Source organism: Lepisosteus oculatus, chromosome 2 (assembly GCF_040954835.1).
Source record: "Lepisosteus oculatus isolate fLepOcu1 chromosome 2, fLepOcu1.hap2, whole genome shotgun sequence".
Taxonomy (NCBI): domain Eukaryota; kingdom Metazoa; phylum Chordata; class Actinopteri; order Semionotiformes; family Lepisosteidae; genus Lepisosteus; species Lepisosteus oculatus.
Window position 1 is genome coordinate 69,491,100 of NC_090697.1, and position 24,836 is coordinate 69,515,935.

The 24,836-nt window shown below is 44.5% G+C and overlaps 2 protein-coding genes across 2 annotated transcripts; one reads left to right on the forward strand and one right to left on the reverse strand.

Annotated features, from left to right (window-relative positions):
- Positions 1–381: 381 nt before the first annotated feature.
- h2az2b (H2A.Z variant histone 2b) lies at positions 382–7,422 on the reverse strand. The gene is made up of 5 exons (XM_015340344.2): positions 7,309–7,422; positions 4,116–4,193; positions 2,929–3,042; positions 1,388–1,517; positions 382–1,122 (listed from the first exon to the last, which is right to left on the reverse strand). Exons 1-5 carry the CDS (start codon positions 7,309–7,311, stop codon positions 1,061–1,063), a joined length of 387 nt encoding a protein of 128 aa, XP_015195830.1. The 5' UTR covers positions 7,312–7,422; the 3' UTR covers positions 382–1,060.
- A 951-nt stretch (positions 7,423–8,373) lies between these two features.
- On the forward strand, positions 8,374–17,129 carry purbb (purine-rich element binding protein Bb). The gene has a single exon (XM_015362064.2). It carries the CDS (start codon positions 8,429–8,431, stop codon positions 9,341–9,343), a length of 915 nt encoding a protein of 304 aa, XP_015217550.1. The 5' UTR covers positions 8,374–8,428; the 3' UTR covers positions 9,344–17,129.
- Positions 17,130–24,836: the final 7,707 nt, after the last annotated feature.

Consider the following 24,836-nt stretch of genomic DNA (forward strand, 5'->3'; position numbering starts at 1 on the left):
GCTCTCTCTTAGCAGAGTGTGTCTGTTGAGGTTTAAGATAAAGAATGCATTACCAGATGAGACTCTGCTGCTCCTTAATGTAACCAGAGAACCATTTCCCGCTCTCCGTTATCAGAAATCGTGAGAGCTGTATCAACTCATAGCTCATGGCAAGTCCATTATAATGTCAGACACTTATTTTTCATGCCTAGTATGTTATGAGCTCAGTTATTCCCAAATTGAATGGGAGAACTTCAAATAAAAAACACTTGCGTGTTGTTTAACTGTTAAACATTTTCAATGCAAAGGTACTACCTTTTGTAACAAAATCTAACTTTTTCTTCAAGCACAAAACCCAACATATATACTTTACATTACATGCCAAAATGAGCTTATTAACAGTTAATATTCAGCAATTGTCTTTAATGTTTAGAAAATGATCCACTGTACATTGATAGGCATTATTCTGGTAAGCTAGAACCACATTTAATACAACCCTTACAACCCAGAACCCTACCTAAAGAATATGAGTCACTGAGAAAGTTCCACGCGTGACCATTCTTGTTCTTGATTTAACATAAAAGGGAAGAGCACTAATTAAGCAGGACGACTCTGATGGCACCCTGCTAACAATTTAAAAATTAGAGAATTATACAAACTAACAATTTAAAAGGTTAGTTAAAAGGTCACCCTTCTGTATCAAATAAATAAACACACAACACATTTTTCTTTTGTAAAAAATGGTTTAACAATTCCATTTTTTTGTATAAAACACTGTTGACCCTTAGCCAATCATCAAATTTTATGCCACAACATGACAAGGTACATTTTGTTTCTTCTGTCCGTCAAACAAAAATCTAAAAGAAAGGTACAAACGTTTTATATATTTTTTTGCAGTTTTCTTTGTTTTGTATTATTACAACGCAAAAATCTAACAATTTGTTTCTTTCCAAGTTTAACTACGTTAAAAAAAAACACCAACAAAAAAAACGAAAACAAACTCCCAGTCTGTCCTTCAGCTGCATCTGTCCCTGATACAGAACAGCAGGAGGGACACATTGACTCCACTCTGCTCTGCTCTTTATGCGGTCTTCTGCTGGCCCTTCTTCCCAATGAGGGACTTGTGGATGTGGGGAATGACACCTGAAGAGAGAAAAAGATTGTTAAGTAAGCACCGGGACAGGTCAAGTCTACAAGTAAGTGAAGAGGTGTCCCTGACCCTGGTACTGGGGAGTTCTGAAGTGTTATAGTGCAACCGAAATCGCCCTTGGTTAACTCTACCAATGACAGGCTTTGCTACGATCTACACCGGTTCTGGACCTGAACCTAAAGAACTGTGGCTTTGCAGGACCGTGGCCTGGGACTACCTGACACACAGGTGCTGCTATGGCTAAGCACTCTGACTCACCTCCTCCAGCAATGGTGGCTTTGATAAGCGAGTCCAGCTCCTCGTCCCCACGGATGGCAAGCTGCAAGTGACGGGGAGTGATACGCTTCACCTTCAAGTCTTTGGAGGCGTTCCCTGCCAACTCCAAAACCTGTAACAGACGCACTTTTTTAAAGCCCCTTTCTACTACAGTGTGCTGTACATTCAAAGCAGCACATTTATTGCCGTCTCCAGTGCCATCGTATGATTTGCAACTAACTTTAAAACCTCCGAGATCAACTGAACATCAAAGTCGGTCTCCTAAGCATCCCAGAACAAAATGTCCAAAGAAATCTCCCCATGTTGTTAAAAGCATGCTTTAGCGTTAAGATTGCAAAGGGCGGAAAATAAGGTCCACATATTCAGAAACATGAATTCACTTTATTACTCATAATAAATGCATTAACTAACAGACAGTGGTCTTTTTTTAATTGAAGAAAATACAAGACAAAGCTACTAGCTATTGTCTTACAACTAAACACCACAATGCCTGGAAAGGCTATAAACATTAAATTCACAAAGCTGACATCAAGTTAGAGTCTTTGCCAATAAACACAAACTGAACAGACCAGCTTTACAAGTCTTCGTAGCCAAGAAACTTCCATAGCTGCAACTCCTTAAGTATGCACTTGCAGAAAATATATTTAAAGTAACATTGAGTTACTTTAAATGTCAGATACCTGCTGAAATACATCAGATGTAATCAGGTTCAGGTTTAATAACCAATTAAGGTAAACACTGCATTCAGTTTACATGCAGATACAATTTTTGTATAGATACTGCTAAATTGTGAAGCACAAGAAGTAGTTTCAGAATTACAGACAGCACATTAGATTTTACAAGAAAAATGATGCAGTCTATCCTTTCCTTAGTATGTCTCTTTTAGATGCATTTTGGAAAATGAACGAGAAATGAATTCTAGTTAATTACATAACTCTTTTACATAACATTGCAAATATTTTTAAAACAAGCTGATTTATGCTAAAGATGTTATAATGCTGCAGCTAAATCCCTTATCCAGATTTCCTAGCTCCGTGCAGACAGTGGGGACAAGAGCAGGAGCAAAATGAGTTTATAAAGCTGCGATAGGTATAGAAAGAAAGGCCCAGGACTGTGGAGTTTGTTTCAACTAAAATAAGAAAAACAAATTAAAAACAGGCTCGGGGAAAGATCAGAAGCAGAACTGCCTTTGTTCTATGTCAGTCCAGTAAAAGGAAACGCTCATGGGAAGTTATTTATATACACAAAATGCATACAATGCCATTGCCCATATCGTTGAAATACAAAAGCAGCAGGACAGAAAAGCCTATAGAATTCCACACAATGTGGAGTATAACAGTAACTGTTATATTAGTAAAGAAATACCTGATCAAGAAGTCTTACCAAGCCTCTCTTGATATCAATCTATTACTGAAAATCAAACATCAAAGCTTGTCCCAGATTCAGCGCAACAGACAACCCCAGTGTTGTGGCACGGAAAGGAAAATGTCTTGCAAGTATGGGTGAGTGAACAGGAGTCTCACCTCAGCAGTGAGGTATTCGAGGATGGCAGCGCTGTACACAGCTGCCGTAGCCCCAACACGCCCGTGGCTTGTAGTGCGAGTCTTCAAGTGTCTGTGGATACGGCCCACTGGGAACTGAGAGGAGATACAGAGAATAAAGCTAAATTGACTCTCAAGGCAGGAAATTTAGGTTTTAACTCCAAATGTGATCTGCAGACCATTTTTTCCTGCATAACAGTTATTCTACATAACATAAGGCACATTCCCCCCACATTTCAGGGTGGAGCATATATTAGAATACAAGTAAAAACAAATTCAGAAGTTGATCTGGTTGTTGACATTTTTACCAGAAGAGTACTGAACAGGATTTAACTGTCTGTGCGTACTGTAATGGTTCCAGTCTGTTGTTGTTACAGAGTGGAAAAAAACTAAACAACATGGGAACCATAGGGCTGAAAGGCAGTGTAGAGTGGATTCATGATAAAAGTTTAAAGCTCTCAAGGCAGCTTTACAGCTAAACATTCCAATTCCATAAGTCAAAGTGTCCCATGCCTGAACAATGTGTTTCACAAGGAGGAATGGGTTTTATCATTATTGTTTTGGAGATTGCATTTGGGTTAGCTTTAATCTCATCTCTGCAAAGACGCCTTGTTTCCCGAGCCCCTTCCCCCAATTTCTGTATACTGTATAACTTGTATTTGGTCCCTCACTTAATTTCCACTTCAATTCAGAAAGATAACTTATGATTTGTAAAGTTCTGTTTCCAAATTCCACAGTCAATTTCTGGTTGTGGTGTGTTCAGGTGAGTAGAGAGTAGAGCAGTTTATTGGCATATGTACATGTACATTGGAATCCTTATGCATCGTTCTCTCAGGACATGCATAGTACTGAAGGAACACCACACAACGTAGACAGTACATTAAAAAGCCGTACGTAATAGTGGTAGTACATACAGTCAAGAAATAACCAGAACAGTAACAATAAATGTGTGGTAGTCCCAAGTCAAAATTGCATAGTGCAGAGGTGCAGTGAGTTCCGGTGAATACAGCAAGCAAAGGGGGAAAAAAAAGATACTGAAATACATTTATCCCCAGCCAAACAATTTTCCAGCTGTATAAACCAAAAAGGACCTTGTTTTACACTAGCAACAACTTTATTCCTTCCTTGCGAAACAGGATGAGCGATGGATAACAGCTGGATGGGGTTACCTGCAGACCAGCCCTCTGTGAGCGAGACACTGCTTTAGCCTTGGCTTTGCCACTGTCCTTGCCAGCTTTACCTCCTGCCTGGGAGAGGAGAGTCACGAGTTAACACAAGAACCAGAAACATAGCTCAAACATGTGCAAACAATTCAAAACAATTTAAACAGAACACAAAACACTCATGTAAGCAACCCATCTGATCTGTATAAATTATGATTCGTGTAACTAATTTAATCATTGTCATCCATTACAAATCTGGCTGTGACAGATTCTTGCAACAGAACAAAATAACAGCTGAACATGCTGAGCTGGGCCAATCAAAAAGTTATGCTGTAGAAAAAAAAAATGACATTTAAAAAAAGCAAGTACACTACTCCTTATCTGATCTGAAAGACAGAACATGGTGAAAACCTAATTAGATAAACAGTGCATTACTTCCATTGATTATGTTGTATTTCTATAACGCATATCAGCTTTAAATTAGGTCTAAACATTATTGTTGGCACACAATCATGAGCAGGTTTCCTGTCCAGCCATAGTGTGCTCTTGAAGCAACTTGCCACCAGAAACCAGCTCAAGGATCTTCAAATCAAATCAGAAGGGGCCTTATTAAGGGGAAGGAACAAAAAAAAAACTAAGTACATCTACAAAGCTCCTTAAATGTCATCACGAGTTTTCTTAGATATAGCTGATAAAATGCTAGAGGGAAAAGCACTAAAAGAAAGTCACATTTAGTTTGCAATTCAGTTACAATTTAACTGAAACTCTAACTGAAAGTCAGTCCAGGTCACAAATGTCATATCTAAAAATCACCAAATCTAATTAAACCAGAAGATCTGAATTAAAAAAAGAGCATTTAAAATCTAGATCTAATTTAGCATTTTTTAACAAAATACAGAAAATGGCACCTCTATAATTTAGGAGTACTAGATTTAACACAATTAAACTTTAAACCATTCTTCAACTTTACATCAGAGTCCTTTATGCATTAACTGAACTATATTGATCAACAGTTGTGTAAATAGTGTTACTTTCACCACTTAAAACATCTAAATCCATAAAAACAGAATCCTTAAAATTTACACCTCGTTTTAGTATTGCAATTATTCTTATATGAAAGGACTTTTCTAAAACCTTAAGCTGTATCAACACTACATTGTCAATTTCAAAAACACACACAAACTCGGAAACTAGACAATCAATACTGAGTGGCAGCAGGACATTTTTAAGGGTTGCAACTAATCTGAACAAATATCCTATGTATAATTTAGTTCAACTGATGAAAGTACACAGAAGACAGCAACGCTAAATATTCTGCATTAAAATATTACTTTTTTGTGTTTACCTCAGGATGCACAACGTACTTAAACACGGGGATTTAAAAGATTATTTTCTCACACTACTTACAAGCCCGTGGAAAGTTCAGTCCAGGCCATATCTGACTCTCCTATGCAGACTGTATGACTAAACTCATTAAATGCACCAATCTATAGATCAGACACATTGAACAGCTTAAAATGCATGATGTTTACACCATCGCTAACAAAATGACCAATTTCAAATCACATACACTACAATTATTTAAATCCGCAGCGTCAAAAACAAAAACTGAAGCGAAGTAGCTTTCATTAAAGAACGCCAGTCTTCAAGGAACGGAGGCCAAGTTCAAAAGCCCTTCTCTCTTCTTGAATAAAGCAGGGCGCCTACTCCTTGGGTTTATCATAGATAACGTCTCCGTTATGAATGGATGCACAGATGCACCGCCCATTGTAAATATATACTTTACAATCAGGACCGTCTGACCTATGAGAAAGTCTTTCTGAATATGTTCGTAAATATGTAATTTGATTCCCTTCCAAATCCTGCAGCAAGCGCGCACTTCCTACAAAACTCTCACTGTACAGTTGTATATACTGTACAGCGCTGTAGACCGTCTAAGTAGACGCTGTTTGTACTGGAGCCCCCTAGCTCGAGTCCTCGTTACAAGTAGGCACCCCAGACACTCTGGACAAGATTACAGGCTAAACGTGCTTTTACCTTTTAAAACGTACCCAGAGAACAACAGACCACCAGGCACTGTGTTTACCGAACACGTGTGCAAAGGCTTCTGGTTTACTTACTAAACTGCATTTGAATACCGCGCCATTCATTGTTTGGAATTCAGTCATTTCACAGCGCAACTTCACCCACTCGAAAACGGAGGTCTGACGAAAACGATGCCTAAAACGAACCCGTCATAGTGCACACTAACAGCTCGCTGCCCTGCTCGAGGACTTCAACGTTGATATTTAGTTTACCACTCTCCGGGGAGAAAAAAAAAAACTATACTCTGACAAACAGATTCGATTAAAGAGAGCACACACGCCGAATAATGCCGAATTATCCTAAATGCATCCATCTCAGAAAATGATGTGCAGTGCGGCATTTGCCAAAAATAGAGAGGTAATCCCGAGGTGAGACATCTCGTATCTGCGGTGTTTTGATTCAGTAACTTACACTTTTGATTTCAGTTTACATTTACAATGGATGAAGAAAGTTCGATCGGCGGTAGCGTAGCCAGACTGCGTCTCCAAAAAACGGCTGTATTATTCGACTTTGATTCTTTATTGACCAGTTCTGTTCCATTATAAGATCTCCTTTTATCAACTTATTTTTTTTTTTGCTTCATCTCTTCAAGCCATTTCCATACTCTTGCACTCGCATACACTCCAATCAGGACTTTTCCCGCCAACACATACTACTAACATTTGGGGGAAAAAAAAACCCTAAATGAAATAATATTTTCGAATCACGACGCAAAGGGACCTCACCCCATCTCCTTAGATGGAAAGTATCAATACAAAACATAATACAAATTAAAACATTTTTCGCGGCACATTAAACACTAAGGAAAATTGATACTTTTTCAGCGAAACCATAATCATTTATAATTAAGAAATTAAAGGAAATGCACATGTAACAAGTCCAACGAAAAAAGTCTTATTGCCCCCCCAAAACTCAGATATCCGAAATTCACATAACCACATAATGTACACTAATTGGTTACAGTATCAACATTATGAGCCCCGTAAAATAAATATCCTAAGCCTCTATAATAAAATCAAACCAAAAAAACAACAACCCAGCTCTCCCAACACTATCCGGATAACCTAACCACGTCGGCATTAATAAGAAGTGAGTAGTTAATTCGTCTAATTACCATTTTCGCTGTTTATTTATTATTTTTATTGAAATTCCTGACAGGAATCGAAGAGGTCGGAGACGATTTTCCGCTCGAGACAGAGAGAAACAATAAACCCCTCCGCGAGCTAGTGCGCGAGGGCCCTCGCGAGCAAAGCAGTGAGCCAATCGCCGCACTCGATGTTAGTTTGAAATATTTGTCCAGCCAATTGCAAGGCATATTGTAAACGGTCTGCCCTTCCCCCACCTCAATACCAGCATCAACGGCCTTTTTCCCCCTTTTTGCGCACGGACCTTCAAAGTGGGCGGGTGTGACGAGCGTTAAAAACAATCCAATCCCACATCGGTATTAAAAAGAGTGACAGATTAATCGCCCTATCAAATCAAGCCACCTAAATGAGAAGGAGAAAAAAAACATTGAAAGTTTACAGAAAGCTTGTTTTTTCTTTCTTGTGCACGTATTACGTGTTAACTTGGAAGACAGATACACACTGGCAGTGATAATTGGTACATACACTGGTAAGAAACTACAGCTCAAGACAACTCCATGTTGGCTCAGAGAGTAGGATCTATCACGCAACAATATGCGTTCCGAATATGAGCCAAAATGGCGCCTTTTTCATTCCATCTTTTCCTGGGCCGAACTTTGTGAACTGGAAGGAATGTCATCAAATTCATGATCAGATATTGATTGAAAAGCCAGTGAGGCTATAAGGTGTCCTGCTTAAGACTAACTGACGCAGCCCCTGTTCTATACAAGGACAGTCGTAGGGCAGAATTTCCGACAGGAAAACCAGGCGGCAGCCAATCGAAAAAAAAAAAGAAATGACGATAAAGGGGGTAACGTAGGAGCCAGTGACCGGGACCAATCGAAACCGAGACAAAGGTGAAGTGCTAATGGTGGATTGATAGAATTGACCAATGACGACGATGAAGGCGGGAGAAATAGAAGTGTACGACGGCAGGAAGCGACCAATTGTAGGGCGACCTCGAATGATTGGCAGGATGGCGACCAATCGAAGGCGGGAAGAGCTCGTCTGAGGGGCGGGAGTCGGTAGCGTCCATGACGGAGGTGTGTACGGTGGCGAAGGGAGGGGGGAAGAAACGCAGGAGGGAGAAGCTGGCTGCTGGTGGTGAAGATGGCGGATGGAGACAGTGGGAGCGAGCGCGGTGGCAGTAGTGGTGGCGGAGGGGGAGCCGGCAGCGGGTTCCAGCACTTCCAGCGGGAGCAGGAGACCCAAGAGCTGGCCTCCAAGCGCCTGGACATCCAGAACAAGCGCTTCTACCTGGACGTGAAGCAAAACGCGAAGGGCAGATTCATCAAGATCGCCGAGGTCGGAGCCGGGGGCTCCAAGAGCCGCCTGACCCTTTCCATGTCAGTGGCCGCGGAGTTCCGCGACTACCTGGGGGATTTCATTGAGCACTACGCCCAGCTGGGGCCCAGCAGCCCGGAGCAGATCGCGCAGTCCTCGGGCGGCGAGGACGGCGGGCCCCGCCGCGCCTTGAAGAGCGAGTTCCTGGTGCGGGAGAACCGCAAATACTACCTCGACCTCAAGGAGAACCAGCGGGGGAGGTTCCTACGGATCCGGCAGACCGTCAACCGCGGCCCTGGGTTCGGGGTAGGCGGGGGAGGCGGCCCGGGGGGCAGCATGCAGGCCGGGCAGACCATCGCCCTCCCGGCTCAGGGCTTGATCGAGTTCCGAGACGCCCTGGCCAAGCTGATCGATGACTACGGCGGGGACGATGAAGAGCTGGCCGGCGGCGGAGGGGCCGGGGGCTACGGCGAGCTGCCCGAGGGGACGTCCATCATGGTGGACTCCAAGAGGTTTTTTTTCGACGTCGGGTCCAACAAATACGGGGTGTTCCTGCGGGTCAGCGAGGTGAAGCCCAGCTACAGGAACTCCATTACTGTGCCCTACAAAGCGTGGAGTAAGTTCGGGGGCGCCTTTTGCCGCTACGCCGAGGAGATGAAAGAAATCCAGGAGAAGCAGCGGGATAAGATGTACGAGAGAAGGGGAGACGAGTCGGAAGGCGAGGACGTAGATGACGACTGATGTAGATGATTTAAAAAGGCAGCGAGAAGCATAGTACCATGACGCAAAACGCAGAAATAATACATAAGAAAGAATATTACGTGCATGACGAATCGAACATTAATACTAAAAACAAATATCGTGGAGTTGAGTACATTTGACTGAGAAATATTGTCGTGTAAAAGAAAAAAAAAAGCTTACTCAAAAGTTTTATTGGGATTCGCAGGAGGGGGGAAAAAAGTTTTCGAGAGTAAAATGAGACGTTCTCGTTTTGGGGGTAGTATTGGGGTATCTCTTTTTTTTTTGTCACAAGCGCAAAGAAAAACGCCCTTTCTCTCTTGTAAACCAGCAACTCGGTTTTCACAGCCCGCTTGCGAGACAGCGGGTTTATGAAACCTTTATTTTTTCTTTGGAAATCTTTTAAAAAAAGATAAAATAATTAACGGAATTCACCTGGACCCGCACACGTCAACGCTATAATGTTTTTAAATATGTAGCCATACATGTTATTTAACTCAAAACAACAACAAACAGACCAGCATCCATCGTATTACTGTTTTTACACGGTCTTGTCTGGTTGTAGGCAGGGTTTTTAATATTTTTATAAAATCCAGATATGAGGAGTCCGTAGGGACTTCGCAGTCCGCCAGAATCAGTGACAGTTTGTGGACTTTAAAATGAAGCGTCAAATTTGGGGGAAACGGGCTTTTAAACACGACGGGAGATGAGGCGAAGTTTTAGGAACCTGTTACTGTGAATCAATCATTCTCTGTCGACGGTGCACCTGTAAAGATACAGCGCCTTGATCAAACTGGAATAAGACGCCAGGCTGCGGCTATGGGGGTGGGGAGATAAGGCGTTTCTTTTGTACAATTCCATTAAAACTTAGTTTTCCAGCTTTGACCGTCCACATCAGGTATCCAGTTCACGAGAGGGCGCTAAACATGTAACAGCTTTCTTTTTTAGGAAAGGTGTGTGTGTGTATATATATAGCTATACGTTTCCCGTTTGGTTTCTCCCAGGATGTTGTCGTGAACGGGGAGACAGTCCCTGCGGGAAAATCTAACGCGATCCTAATGGGACGGCCTGCTGCGTGTCACCCAGGTGGGGGCTATGCGTCCTTCAGGGATGCAAAGCGCTGTAGAAATGCAGGAGTCGCCCGGTCGAGGCGTGCGCAGATCGAGCAGCAGAGAGCGGCGCGCTGCGCGGCGTGTTTACTGGTGCGTGTGAGGGAGGAGGGGGGCTTGTGGCGAGTCGTCTTAGGCTGCAGTTGTGAAAGAATTGCCGAGGCGAGAGAGCGCGGAGTCGCCTGGCCCTGCAGTCCAAGATATCTCCTCGAGTTGCTGACACACGGAGAGCGGCTTACTGTTTTATTCCTGGAGTTCAGGACAGCGGCGTCTTATCGGGGTGGGTGTGGGGGTTGGGGATGCCGCGCTAGTTTTTGTTCTGAAGGGATGCACCTGTCAACACGGCGATCTGACATCGACAACCGGCTTTGGAGCTGAAATCGCGGGGCCACGATCAGTCGTTCTTTTACTTCAAGAAGTGTGAGGAGGAGACCATTTGGAATAGGAGGAGGAGAGGAAAAAAAACGTTTCCACGTCTGAACACCACGGAGTGTTTTTGTGTTTTGGGGGCAGCAATGCATGGCTGGATGGTTTTAAAAAAAAAAAAACTATATGGAAAGAAGGTTATGCTTAAAAAAATCTTTGAACAAACCAGCAGAGAAGAAAATATTTTTTAACTAAATGGGGGGGGAAAAATTATATGAATTACAGAATTATAAGGCTTGCAAAACAGGTTTATTTCACGCTGGGATGCTGAAGATTCGTCCAGGAGTATTTAAGTTTTATTTTAGTTTTTTTTTTGTTGTTGTTTCCAAGAAAGAATGGAAGAGTTTAACCTTATTAGAGAAGTACTGACTGTGTACTTCAGAGATCAGATCACTTGTCCCTGCCCTCCCTTTCCCTATGAATACAAACCTGTTCTTTTTATGTGATTGTCAATATTACTCCCTGGCTTGGAAGTGAGTAGTTCACTATTCATTCCAAAGTTTTCTGTATTAAGTTAGCACAAGCTTTAACAGGAGGGCATATATACATGTCTCCAGTGGTCCTTAAGTATTTTAAATTGTGCATGCCTGTTCCAGTTTGGAGCTGCCTTGTGTTAATTTATTGCATATTATAATTACTGTATGTTGGTATTAATCAGTTCTAGACCTTTTTTTAGTTTTATTTTGTAAAAAAAAAAATAACATGACAACAATAAGAGCTAAGAAAGTTTACCACGCAACATCCAGCAGTTGTGATGTCCTTAGTTTTGTTTCCCAGTTTCAGTGGAGATAGCCCTTCCAGAATCTGCTTTGGTAGACTGCGTTAAGGTGAATCAGTTAACGAATGGATTTCTGACACAGATTAGCACAGGGGTCCCTGTCCTGGCACCAGGTGCACACCTGCCAGTTTCCACCATGCCCGAATCCAGAACCCCACGGACCACGTGCTTGATTAAAACCTTCGCCGGGGGCGTTTCCCGCCCGAAAAGGTCAGCGATTTTGAAGCGGCTCCAGTACAGCAGGTGTAAAAGGCTGCCTCTGGCTCTTCAGGAACTGACAGCATGAATTTGGATTAAGTGCATGTCTGTCAAGGGTTCGATAATTTCCATCCGCACCCAGGTGGAACCAAAGCCTGCAGGTGTGTGGGTCCCCAGTACCGGGACAGGGAACCCCTAGATTAGAGTGTTTAGTGTTAATTTGTTTGCCACGTGTCATCTGTTGCACTTTAAAAAAAAAAGAACAACCTTCTTTAGCTCACTGTAAACAGTACATTTTTAGCTTGATGTGAACTTTGTTTTTAATTTTAATTTTACTCTTCTCCACAGCAAAGAATTTGTCCTAAAACCGTATGGGAGCAATAGTGTCCTTTTTTAATTATATATATGAGTTAACTACATCCTTATTCCTGTACTGTGTTATGTGATATGGCAGCTGTTTCCAGTCATGTGTGTTCTGCTGTAATATTCTATCTAGTTCCTTTTAATAATAAATGAATAAAAATTCTTTGCTGAGGAAAATGAGCGTAAAGGTTTTCAACAAACTTTGGACACGGGAGAAATGGCAAAGGGTTTGTGAGAGTAAGAAAGGGTATGAAACTGGTCCCATGTTGGCTCCAGGGGTTAGGTGCTGCTTTACAGTAAGCACAGGAGCACGTTGGAGCCAACATGGCTGACAGCGGAGACTGCAGTTTCACGCCTTTTCCTTGCCGCTCGGTGAATAAACTGTAATGTACAACCAGCAAACCCTCCGTTTTTTAAGAATCTGCGAACGAGGCAGCTGTGGCAATGATGCTGCGAGCTGACTTTGCTGTATATTGCTGTAGGTTTTAATGTGCAACCAGTTCAAGTATAGAGAGGCAGTTATTCCTCGTGTTACAGTGTTTGAGGATTCAGCTGTGCTCATCACTCCTGTGAGCTGTGGGACACGTCTGGGAGCTGACTAGTAAACCGATACCCTCCTGACAATTGACGAGACAGAGTGGAGGCCTAGCACCGAGCAGCCCTAACTCAGTGTTAAGTGGTCGCTAGTCTAGAATTGTTTTAACGTTTAAGGAGCTTTTTCTCTCCTGTGCAGTTTGAACTAGGGGAGGCTATCGAACGCTTTAGGGCTCTTCGGAATTGGAGCGTGGGGCGTCAAGGGGCTTCGGAAGCCATGCCATTCCAGTTGGCTGTTCCTGTGCTTGCTACAGGTTTTAGGCGAATGGTGATCATGTGTTTCACAGCACATCAGTGACACTGTTTCAGGAGCGTCACATGATGCTCGATTTGATATTCAGGTCTTGCCGGTGTCACGAAAGGCAAAAGCGCTCTCCTTTGCGCCTGCACAGCATGGCTGCCACTCCCTTCCAAGACCTATTCTGCTCAAAGCATTGTATCTTAGTGCATGATGTGTGGGGTGTCTGGAAAGCATATTAAAGTGGTTTCTTTCTTATTTTTGTGTTGCTGCTGAGGTTTTCTGCAGAGCTGTGACTGGACAGGTAGCCGAAGCATTCCCATCTCCACACTACCCCCCCCCCCCCCACTGCTCATTGTGCCTCACCCACCCGGCGGGGAACACCAGTAGGTTTGCCCATCAGTCCTTCGAATAGCAAGGAAAATGCTCTGCCGGTATAAGTGGTGATGAGCTTTGCGCTACCAGTTCACCCAAGGGAATCTGAGTTTTAGCAGCTGTCCTGCATTATAAGCTCTGGAACAAGCATAGGAGCCGGTTTGAAACCACATGAAACATTTCTTTTGGCAAAATTATTTTACACTTTTTTTTTTTATAAGGAGCTGTTTTTTCTGTCCACCCAATATGCTGTGTTATGACTGTAGGAGTGTGTTTTCATGCCAACCAGAGCAAGGCAAGTGAGGTGTGGGGAGAGGGCGGTAGGTTCCTGTTTGCTTATGTCTTGATGCTTTAAGGCCTTCTAGGATGTGACTCATTCCGCAGATTCGCTGCGATTACAGGCAGACCATTTCTGATATTTTTATTTAATAAAAGAAAGCAGTCTTGGGATTGTGATTAACACTTTCTTGGAAGCGATAGGCCATTCTGATGGTGCCACTAAAGCGGAGAGGGAATTTCTGTATCTCCTGTATTTGTTAACTCGTATTCGTGAGGAAGGCTCGTCCGTGCTGCCTCTGGAATATGTGCAGGGACTAGTTAGAGGGCGGGATGTGAGCTACGTAAGTGTGAGTGCAAGCGTCTGCGATAGCTTTGCTTTTGAGTGTGTGGGGTATCGCAAAGAAGACAAAACCTGCCAGAAACAGTTGATCTTTTAGGAGGTGAGGTTGTAGCGAATGTTATGCAAAAAGGCTTTATGGTTCATTCGAGGGCTGCGGTGAACAAACAGTGGTGGGAAAGCCAGTGGACAGAATCTGGAAATGATCATGCTGAATTTGAAGGAATGAAACTTTCCTTTCACTGTGTCTGGCCAACGTTCTGTCCTCTCGCCTCATGAAATCGGCAGATGACAAGGTAGAACCCTTTGGGGAGGCTATCATATAGGCTGGTGTATGTGGCTGAAGCATTGGAACCGGTTCACCCTAAAGTTTCGTTAAGCACCTAAGACGAATCCATGCCAGCTTTCTGTTTAACTCAATTGAATTTAAGTTTAAGTTTGTTGAAAATGAACCGAAAGATTTAGAATTGTGCTTTTTTGCTTCAGCGCGCTGGCAAAAGTTGTAATAGTCCGCATGCTTTGTGATGCACTATTTGTGCGTGCAAAGGAGAGGGCCATGGATTACCTGCAGATAAGGTGGGATATGTATGCGCAAGTGAGCAAGAAAGTCCGCACATCTAGGCTGCTTTTTCTTGAATTGATCAGCACTGCTTGCTGAGAGCTGGAGACATGTGCTTTGCATTGGCAGCTGGGTCTCCCCAGTCGTGTGCGTCACTCTCTGATGGATTGGGGGGGGCTCTTCCCCTGCCTTTGTGGCTGAAATGGGATGTTTCATAGGGTGGGGGAGAGACGGGTGTCTTGAGGGCTCTTTCTCATTCCGTGCCGCTGCTGTGTCTGAGAGGGTGTGTGTCGGCGTGCTTTGGTGCTGGAATCCGGAGGCAGCTGCTGTGTGCCTGGGTTGACAGCTGTGACAGTGACCTCCTGCACGGCTGTTGCCGTTCTGTCAGTGCCGGTCACAAGGGGGGCAGCAGGCGGGGGGGGGGGTGCTTTGTGTTACACTAGGGCTCCTGCTGTAAGTCTGGGATCAGAGGATCTGCTGGTCTCTCCATGGGCCGTTAGCAGGGAATGTGTTGAGCAGCACGTTCAGTTGTGCTGTTTGCAGTTTGTGAGTAGAGAATTTGAATATTATGATTTTATAGCAATAATAGTGGTGGATTCTTTTGCAGAGTGAAAAGGAAGGTTAATCACAGTCAGGCAGCTTGAAATGTTAGCCAGTGGGTAATTGGGTTGGAAATAGCTGTAAAAGAAACAGGATTAATTGCTGCTTTTCTTTTGTTAGGAGTAGCATTGGATCTTAAGAGGAACCCTGGCTTTGGGAACTTGCTGTTTTCCATCCGTGCCCAAGCTGTCTGTAATCTCCCGTGGTTGCCCAGGGGTAGGGTGGCACAGCTATGCAGTGGAGCTACAGCCATTCCAGTAGGCTTGTTACATTGTCGCATTCAAAGCTGCTGTTTTTCTTAAAAGTGAAAGTTACGACAGGTACTTGCCCTTTGGTCTTGCACAGTGTTGAAGCGATCGACAGAATAAAAACACCCTTTCACTTCAAAAAAACATAATTTCTGTGAATGCATATCTTCTTAAAAGAGCAATTGTGAGCTTGGCCCCATCTCGATCGCAAGCAGACCGGTGCCTGTCCAGCAGTGGGAACGAGAGCTGAGGATCTGGAGGTTTCCGTGCGCTACCTCAACGCAGCTGTCTCAGAGGCAGAGTTTCATCAGGGTCGAACATTGTCACCTCGTGTCTTAAAATGAGCCTACTGCCCAAGCTATACAGTAACTGCATCTCAATGCTGCGCGTCATGTGGGCATGGTGTCCATGCCTTGGCTGGACGCTGCATCTCAGTGGCCACCTGAGTGGAAGAGCACCGGAGCTTGAGTTCGCCGATGGAGTGGAGGTGGCTGAGCAGTTTCCAAGCTAGCTCTCAAAGAGTGCCGAGTGTGTTAGAGGGTGGAGTGTGGTTACGCCGAAATCTTGAGTTATTTAAAGCCCTTTCCGTGGCGGACTGTCTGCATTGTGCAAGGTTCTCCCATCAGGAGATTCGGAGAGGGGGCAGCCTGGAGGGCTGGGGTGGGTGCTGTTTCTGGAATGAATGCAAGAGGATAATCATTGGGGCCCAAAAGCATCCTGTTTTTTTTTTTAGTTCTGTGCTGCCTCTTGTGTCGTTCCAGGCTTGGAACGCCTAGGTTATTGCCTCTTCCCAGGAGGACAAAATCTGGGGTGTTGGGAGGAACGAACAACTGTACAAAGAAAAATGCCAGCACCCAAAAGCACTTGAGTGATGCTTGGTCATAGGGATAGGCCCCTGTTGCAGAAATACCATACCTGCCAGTCCTGTGCTTCTGCACGGCTTTGTTACAGCTGGCTTTTTAACTTAATTAAAGTTTATAAAGAAGGAGCTGCACTGGGCTGGATCTCGACCAGTTGCCCTTTCATCCTGGCAGCCTGCTGAAGGTGCACTCAATCTGTCAGTGTCTCCCCTGCTCGGAAAAGAACATCCTCCCAGATAAAGTGGTGGAAAAAGCTTTTGTTAAAATCCCAATGAAATTCCTCCTGTTTTCCTTCCAGCTGGGAAGTTCCCAATGAGAGCTGTGTGCCCTGAAAGCCGATCTTGAATGGCATAAAAGGCAAATCTAAACGGTATCAAAATATTTGCAAAAAATGCTGATGGTTATGGTGGCACTTTGTAAACTGCACAACCTGGAGGGCAGTGTTTTAGTGTTATTTCAAAGAAGTACATTTTGGGGAAAAAAAGCACATTAAAAGTACTGAGGTTAACTTGGAAGAGCTCGGTCCCAGTGAAGTACATGAGAGGTTGAGTTCTTATGGTCCTTCCAGGCCAATCCCAGTCTCCCCAGCTCACAGGACTGCGGGCACAACACCGTGGTTGGCAGGACAGCGAGGAGGGCGCTGGGCACGGGCCTCAGACTTACCACTAGCCAGCTAGCCCCCTGGAGCAGACCACAAGCCCTGCTAGTTGGCGATCCTTTTACTAGCAACATTTTTGCAAATGGAGTTTTACAGTCTATATTTAGAAATGTAATGTATGTTTTTATCAAATAAAGAAACCTATAATTAATGAAAGCATAATACTATTCACACTGGCTATGTCCTCTTTCTTTACTTGGTGTTAAAAAAGTGTCACTGAAGACAGATGAACAGTTTTTTAATCTGCTGCACTTCAAACAGATGCATGTGAACACTTGAGGCAGATGTGTGTTTGAATACAAATACGTTCTAGAACAGACAGTTTGAAATGGGCAGTACTGGAGGGGAAGGGCGAGGCTTCAGCATGAAGCTGATAAATATCTGCAGTAGCACCTAGATCTCCTGAGGCTGCTACCCAATCTGATTTTATTTTTAAAGTTGCTTCTTCATTCCCTCAAAGCAATTTTAAATGCTTTGCCATGTGCACTAGTACCAACAAGAGCAGGTATTGTAAGTGGCATCCTGATATACAAACGTTTTAATTTTGCATGGCTGCAGGAAGAAGCAGTTTCTTCTTCCGGGGATACTTCTATTCCAGGGTGATCTTTTGCAATTTGGAGTCTTAAACTGTGGCACACTGTCCTTCTAGAACCAATCTGGTTTTAAATAAAGGCCCTCTTTCTGTTCTTGGTGTTTGTCTTGGATAAAGGGGTTAAGCTGAGAGAGTTGTAGGGATGCACCCCCCATGTTTCTCTGGCCCCAGTGTCGCTGTGCTGCTGAACAGTGATTCACTGCTCCCCCTCCCCCACTGGAGCTTCGTCGTCGGAGAGTGAGCCTCCCACTTGCCCAGTTGGCAATACTACAGTGAACTGGAAAGGTGACAGCTCAAGGGCACTTAATACCACTCTGGGCCACCATCCAGATAAATCTGGGATTATTTTATCCGCTTTGGCCATCCTGCTGTGGAAGTTATCGTACATAGAGTCCAGGGCCCCTGTGACGAGGATCCTGCAGTTTGGTCATGAAGCATGAGGGTCACATGTCTGCACTCCAACAGATGTCGCTGCAGTGCTTTTCTAGATGATCGATGGAAAATGAGGAACCTTCAGTGGAGACTCTAGAGCGTGCTGCTCCCTTAGAGCTCAAAAGTGGGGAAGGAAGTTAAAGCGATTATCTCTAAACTTCCCCCCCCGTTTCTAATTTTCTGTGCTCAGATGCGTGTGTGAAAAGGAAGAAGGGTGTGGACGTCTCGCGTTCGTCACCCATGTTAATGGTTTAAATTACGTTTTCTGATCAAGCACCAGTGGTGCCGAAACGCCATTGCAGAACCCAGCCGTGCCTGGTCTGTCATACAACCAGCACTCTCTCCGAGTCAGTTCACTTCCTCCCTAACTCTCGGAGGTGAGCTGAAACTGGAGTCCCGTGCTCATCCCTGTTCGCCTTAATGAATTATTCATTTGTTTGGCTGGTCCTTTTTTCCAAAGTGACTCATCATTGCACCCCTTTATACAGCTGAATAGGGCAATTTGGGTGAAGGACCTCACTCAAGGGGACAATATCAGTCTCTTGCCTAGGATTTGGACCCTCGGCCCTCTGGTTACACGTCCTGACCCTTAACCTTGTACACAAGCATTAGCCTGGAGCTTCACCTCCTGCCCAGCATGACAAAGCCCATAGGACCCTCAGAGTGCCACAGGGGGTCTTCACACACGTCTCTTGGGGATAGGGCCTTGTGGAGAGCCTTCCCTTTCATAGCCTGTTGTTGCTGAGCAGCTCATTGGCTGGTCTTCGAATCTCCGTAGCGAAGACAAAATTCACATTTTTCTCCCCGTCTCTCTCTTCCGGCCAGCTTGCGTGGCCTGAGGGAAGTTCACTTCTCCGAAGTGCTTTTCCACATGTTTGCTGCGCCCAAACAGAGCAGCAGAGTGGTTGCTTTGGTGGGACTCAAGCTCCCAGAGAATCTGAACTGTTACCCCAGGGGTTCAGACCGCTCGGCCCCGACGTCTCTGCGGTGCCTCTATCGGTCACCACGCTGCAGGGCTGAGGTCACCAGCACCAGGTCCTGGAGGAGTCCCGTCTTTTCTGCTTTTCCTTCCGAACTGAGCTCTTCATTCGTTAAAACCATTGGAAGCGCCGTTTGACAAATAGCTCTGTTTTCATGACATGAGGAAAGGGGTAAAGACAGATGAGGAAATATAGACAGAGAAAAGGCTCATACTGCAGACAAAGTACCGTGTTAAAGAGTATTAATAGAAGTGTTGCAGGAATTAAAAGCACTCAAGCACACCAGCAGGACCTGATACTAATTTTATTGAAGTCAACAAGATTTTATTCATTGGCAATTAACACTCTTCCAACAGTCACAAGACAGAGGTGTTACCTACTGGCTAGAACACTGCCAATTTAGCACAGTGACAAAACCGAACCCTGTAATTGTAGACGAAGATGTCTTACTTCAGTTACATAGAAGGTTAAGGAAGAATTGGAATTCATCCTTACAATGAATTTACTTTTAGAGTATCACACGTAGTATTACAGGAAGTAGGCAGTATAGATTTAGGAAGGGCTATTCCTGTTTAGTGAACTTATCTTCTTAACTAGAGTTCTTTGGAAAAGCAAAACCAATGAAAGAGAATATGACATACATCAGCACAGTATGCAAAGCAAAAAGTAAAGGTTTAGTCCCTGCTGAAAAGAGAAGAAAAAACAAAGTTTCGGCTTTGGAGCCTCCTTCAGGTGTGTATGATAGTACAGTTTGGTGTTTTAATCAAGTCAATCAGATTTTTAACTCTCTAATTGCCAAGCTGTTACCTTTGCCAATATCAAGGCTGGTGTCTCCACTTTAGAAATAATATTTGAGTGTGTCATAATTCTAATAAATGTAGCTAACAGATATTTCACCCTGATTTAAAATAGTTGCCTGTAGACTAAATTAATCAGTGCTCTATCAACGATCTATCAGTTCTGTACAGAAAAGGATGGGAATGACTGTTTCATGGGCTCAATTCCACCTCCACGAGAGGAATTCTGAAAGCCAGCAAGTGGCACAGGATCCCTACTGATTGCAAGCCTCGTTTAAGAACTGGAGCTCTTAAACACTACCTCATTAATCAGGCGGAAAGTGGCCAGCCGGATTGAAAACCGCACAGCACAGGAGTAGCCTGTGTACTCACAGGCAGCGCGGGCCCTTTACCCGCACACCCTGCACAACCTGCAGAATCCTCTGTCACACCGATCGCATGCATGCATCCCTGTGTTTTAGTTTATTTTCGTGCGGGTGTTCACGGGTCCCCGTCACTGTCTGCACATGCATGAGGGGCTGTGTGACGGAGTGCCTGTGATGGAGGGGTTTGCGGGCACGCATCTGGGTTCGTGCCTGCGCCGGACAGCGACGGCTCGTCCGCACCCCTTTCTGGGGGAGTCCCCCAGCCCCGCGCGCAGGCAGAACGGGCACGCGGAGCGGCTGAACATGATTTCGCTGGGGGAGGCACATTTTCACCGTGTCTCAATCTGCGCTCGGCTGCTCTTGAGCTCGGCTGATGCAGACTTCAGACATCCACGACCTCCCTTAGCGACGTGAAAGGCCTGGCGAGCCACGAGGCACGGGAGATCCTCCGAGGTTTGGGGAAGATGGCAGGGCTGCCTTAGACACGTTAGCTAGCAGGAGCAGAGAGGAAGGACACAGACAAGAGGGTGAGGGGAGAGGCATGAATGAGGGAACCCAGGCTCTGTGGAGAAGCCCTGCTCCTGACGGTGAGCTATATTTAGCCCGTGTTGCCATGTGCCGGGAATGTGCTGCCCTGGCTCTGCTCACACGCACTTGCTGAAATGCCGCGCGCATGATGCCTCCCCAACCCCCTTCAGAGGCATCCGCTGCAGAGGCGGGTCAGGGGATCCACATCTGAGCTCTCGTCCTCTGAGGATGTGTGAACGTACGACGCGTTACCAACGAGAGGAGGCACTTCAGCATGTCCGGCTTGATTGTGTGCTCATAGCTAATTGATCCAAGGCTCTCTGCCCCTGCCGCTTCTTGTAAAGCTCCAGAGTCTTACCTTCAACGCCAACGCTGGGTAGCTTGTTCCAGGCACCCACACCCCTTAGTGTAAAGAAATGCCTCTGGTTCTCAGTTGTTAAGATACTTACCCTTTGTTTTCACTTGCATTATGTGGATTGTGTTTCGCTTTTAATTCTGAAGACTGGAATCAGGTCCCTTTAACCGTTCAAGCCTAAAAATAGTTTAATTATTTTAGCCTGTCAGAGCAGACCTTAATATGAGCCTAAGAATGTATCTGGTTGCAATCTCTGGCCTTATTCTGGAGCTGCAAAATCTGTTTTTTATAACATGGTGTACAAAAGTGCACACTGTATTCTAAACAAAGTCTTACTAGAGCATTATGGCACTGTGGCTAAGGATCTGTGCCTGTGGCTGGCAGAGGAATCCTACTCTGTTGGGCCCCTGAGCAAGGCCCTTAACCCCAACTGCTCCAGGGGCACTGTACAATGGCTGACCCTGTGCTCTGACCCCAACTTCTCTCCCTGTCTGTGTGTCCATGGAGAGTAAGCTGGGGTATGTGAAAATATTAATTCCTGTTGCAAGAAATTGTATATGGCTAATAAAATGAACAATTTTATCATAACCTCCCTTGATTTAAATGTCTTTACTTTTAGTTAAATGTTAACATTCTGATGGCCTTTTTAGTGCTTCCACAGAACAACTGGAATACAGATCTCCTTATGATGCATGCCTTGTCACATGCTTTAAGTTTCTTTCTAGCACTGGATGATTAAGAAGGTGAACCACATGCAAATGTAGCTCAAGGAACACCCAGGGGAACTCAGGGAAGGATCAGGTTTGGCTTTTGTTACTGTGTTAAATACACAGAGATGTAAGTCTGCTCACAGTCCAGCACACCTTTCTTTCATTACATAAGGTGGAAGGGAGGATGTGTGTACTGTAGGTGTTCAACAATAAATCAAAATCATGAATAACATTTTAGTCTATTTTCCCCCAATGATTTTGAGGTGCAATCTATCTTATCTGATTTCTCCACCTCCACCCTCATCATCATTCTGATGAACAAAGCTGTTCGGGTATGCAAATCTACTATATCTGTGTGTCTAGAAATTACAGTTTAGAGGAAATAATGATATTATTCTCTCTCCTAGCTGTACATCAACATACACAGATATGTAAAGAATGGGTTAATTTAATGTCAGGGGCTATGTGGCATTTCTGCTGAATAATATTTAAGAACAGATGTCTGGGTAATGATGTAACCAATGTTTTTTAGCCGTTTTTTAAAAAATGCTGGTTTATTATTGTTCTCAGTGCTGTACTACTGCAGTGTACCACACGAGGTCGCTGCAGCCCAACGAACAAACGACGACAGGTTACACAGGCCTAATTGGTTAGAGACATTTGGGCGAAGTGGTTGTAGAATTTCGACCGCTCACCTATTACGCAGATACTCCGTAATTCTGGGTACGTGTATAACGCCATTTACAAAACGTTTGATCACATTCTGAACGTTTGTCAAAAGCTTTTGGTTATGTGAAAGCAACCTTTTCTCGAGGGCACTTCTCGGAATGAGCAGAGGTATTAACCCTGTGTCCTGGCCAGATTCCCCTCTGGTCTTTACCAATCATGGTCTCCTAATAATCCCCATCTCTGAACTGGCTTCATCACTCTGCTCTCCTCCCCACTGATAGCTGGTGTGTGGTGAGAGTACTGGTGCACTATGGCTGCCGTCGCATCATCCAGGTGGGGCTGCACACTGGTGGTGGTGGAGCGGAGTACCCATTACCTGTAAAGTGCTTTGAGTGGAGTTTCCAGAAAAGCGCTATATAAGATTAAGAAATTTGTATTATTAAGTTGCAACCTACGTGGGCTCTCCCGTGAACTTCATATAAAACGTTGAGAACAGTAGAGACGATAGCCTCATACACATGGTAGCGTGCTGCCGCGTCTGTTTCTGTGCACGCTCGCTCCTCTTTCCCTGGTCTAACCTCACCTCAACCTCAACAGGAGCCGTGTCTGCTCTCCACGTGACTGCCACAACTGTTGTAAGCGACAAAGGTCATAAAGTCTGTTAGCGGCAGTCACCGTCTCCTGCCCCTCTTCGTGCGCTGCCCACTCTGCAAGGGAAACTAAGAGGGGGTCGCTGCAATATATCGTATACCTGCCTGTCAGTCAGTTTTGGAATACGTGCGCTGCTTGCATAATCGCTGGTAAACAAACTTTTCACTGGGAACATTTATTCCATGCTGAAAAGAGTAGAAAGAAAACACAACGTTTCGGCGGTGGAGCCTTCTTCAGGAGTGAGGTTTAATTAGTTTTACTCACATCCAGTGTCAAACAGGGGTCTCAAACCGCAGGTATAGGCAGCAAGCGGGGCGCGTAGTGGACCGCATGGATCTCAACTGCTCTGCTCGTCCTACAGGTGCTGTGAGTCAGTCATCTCGACGAGAAGGCGCAGTAAAGCGGGGATATACATGCGAGGCTTGTTTAAATGAGCAACCACCGACGCCAAAAAGAACTTTCTTACTTGTGAAGGGCCTCTACCATATTTGCAATTGAGCGGCGAGAACGAGAAATCGGCTTCAGTGAACGGACTGCGCTGTTCTTCGATGCCTTAAGGTTGAAAATGATGATATTGAATCGCCAGCACTCGCCAACAGTGAGTGAACGGTTTTGCTCGGAATCGGCAACCAAGAAGACGCCGACAGCTTCTGGAATTAAGAAACAATCCCGTCGTCTTCAACAGGAGAAAAAAAAAACATTACCCGACTGAAACATTTTCTCGTTCCAGTCACAGGCAGACCCTTCAGAGTTCGGACAGACAGGTGTAGCCCTCTCAGTCTTCAGCGGTTACGAGGGAATGAAACTGCCGCAGAATCGCAGCATCTGTGACCAAGTCTAGTCCCCATTTTCTCCGAGCTCTGTGTTTCTTCTCGGATATCACTACAGATGGCCACCTTCTTGGTGGCTCTGTGACTAAGGATCTGCGCCTATGGCTGGAAGGTTGCCAGTTCCCGCCTGGCAGAGGAATCCTACTCCGTTGGGCCCCTCAGCAAGGTCCTTAACCCCAACTGCCCCAGGGGCGCCGTATTGATGGCTGACCTCTGACCCTAAGCTTCTCTCTCTGTCTATGTGTCTCATGGAGAGCAAGTAGGGGTATGCGAAAAGACAAAATCCTAATACAAGAAATTGTATAGGGGCAATAAAGTGATTTTATCTCTTATCATATAAGTGATTGACAACAGACAAGGTGAAAGACCAAAGACTCTTAGTGACCAGACCATACCTAGTCGCATCCACCACGGAGAGAAGTGATTGAACGACTCCTCACAGTTTAACACGAAGGTGAAAAGCTGTTGTTCATGCGACAGTGGAAGCTTAACAGAACTGCTGCTCAAAATATAATCATGCCTAAATTCTGTAGAACTGCAGTACGTACATCATGAATAAAACTCACAATAAAAAAGGGTTTCTTCACATTCACATTTACTTGCATTTATTAAGTGGTAAATGTTTTAGCATTACAGTTACAAAATACACCCAGGATAAAAATGAATACCGTCACATAACTGGGATAAGTTACAAAGTTATACAACTTACATAATGCAAGAAAAAAATACAAATATTGAACGTGTTACACTAGTAGGCTAGTACGGCAAGCTAGTACGGAAGTTGATCAGCGCCACGAAGAAAAATAAATCATTGCTTTTAAACGCAATATTTATTGTGTAAAATAATTACACTAGTATATTAATATACTGGTATATTTAATAATATTGCCGTATGCAAAACTATTTTCATTAGGAAAAAAAACCGTCCCACTCCTCTTTATGCAAATTTATTAGCCTGACGGAGC

Excerpts from the sequence above, each read along its gene's own strand:
- h2az2b (XM_015340344.2), bottom strand. Across the intron at positions 3,043-4,115 it reads CACAGAGGGCTGGTCTGCAG|TTCCCAGTGGGCCGTATCCA; the intron begins GTAACCCCATCC and ends ATCTCCTCTCAG. Across the intron at positions 1,123-1,387 it reads AGCCACCATTGCTGGAGGAG|GTGTCATTCCCCACATCCAC; the intron begins GTGAGTCAGAGT and ends TTCTCTCTTCAG.
- purbb (XM_015362064.2), top strand. The coding sequence starts at position 8,429 with ATGGCGGATGGAGACAGTGGGAGCGAGCGCGGTGGCAGTAGTGGTGGC.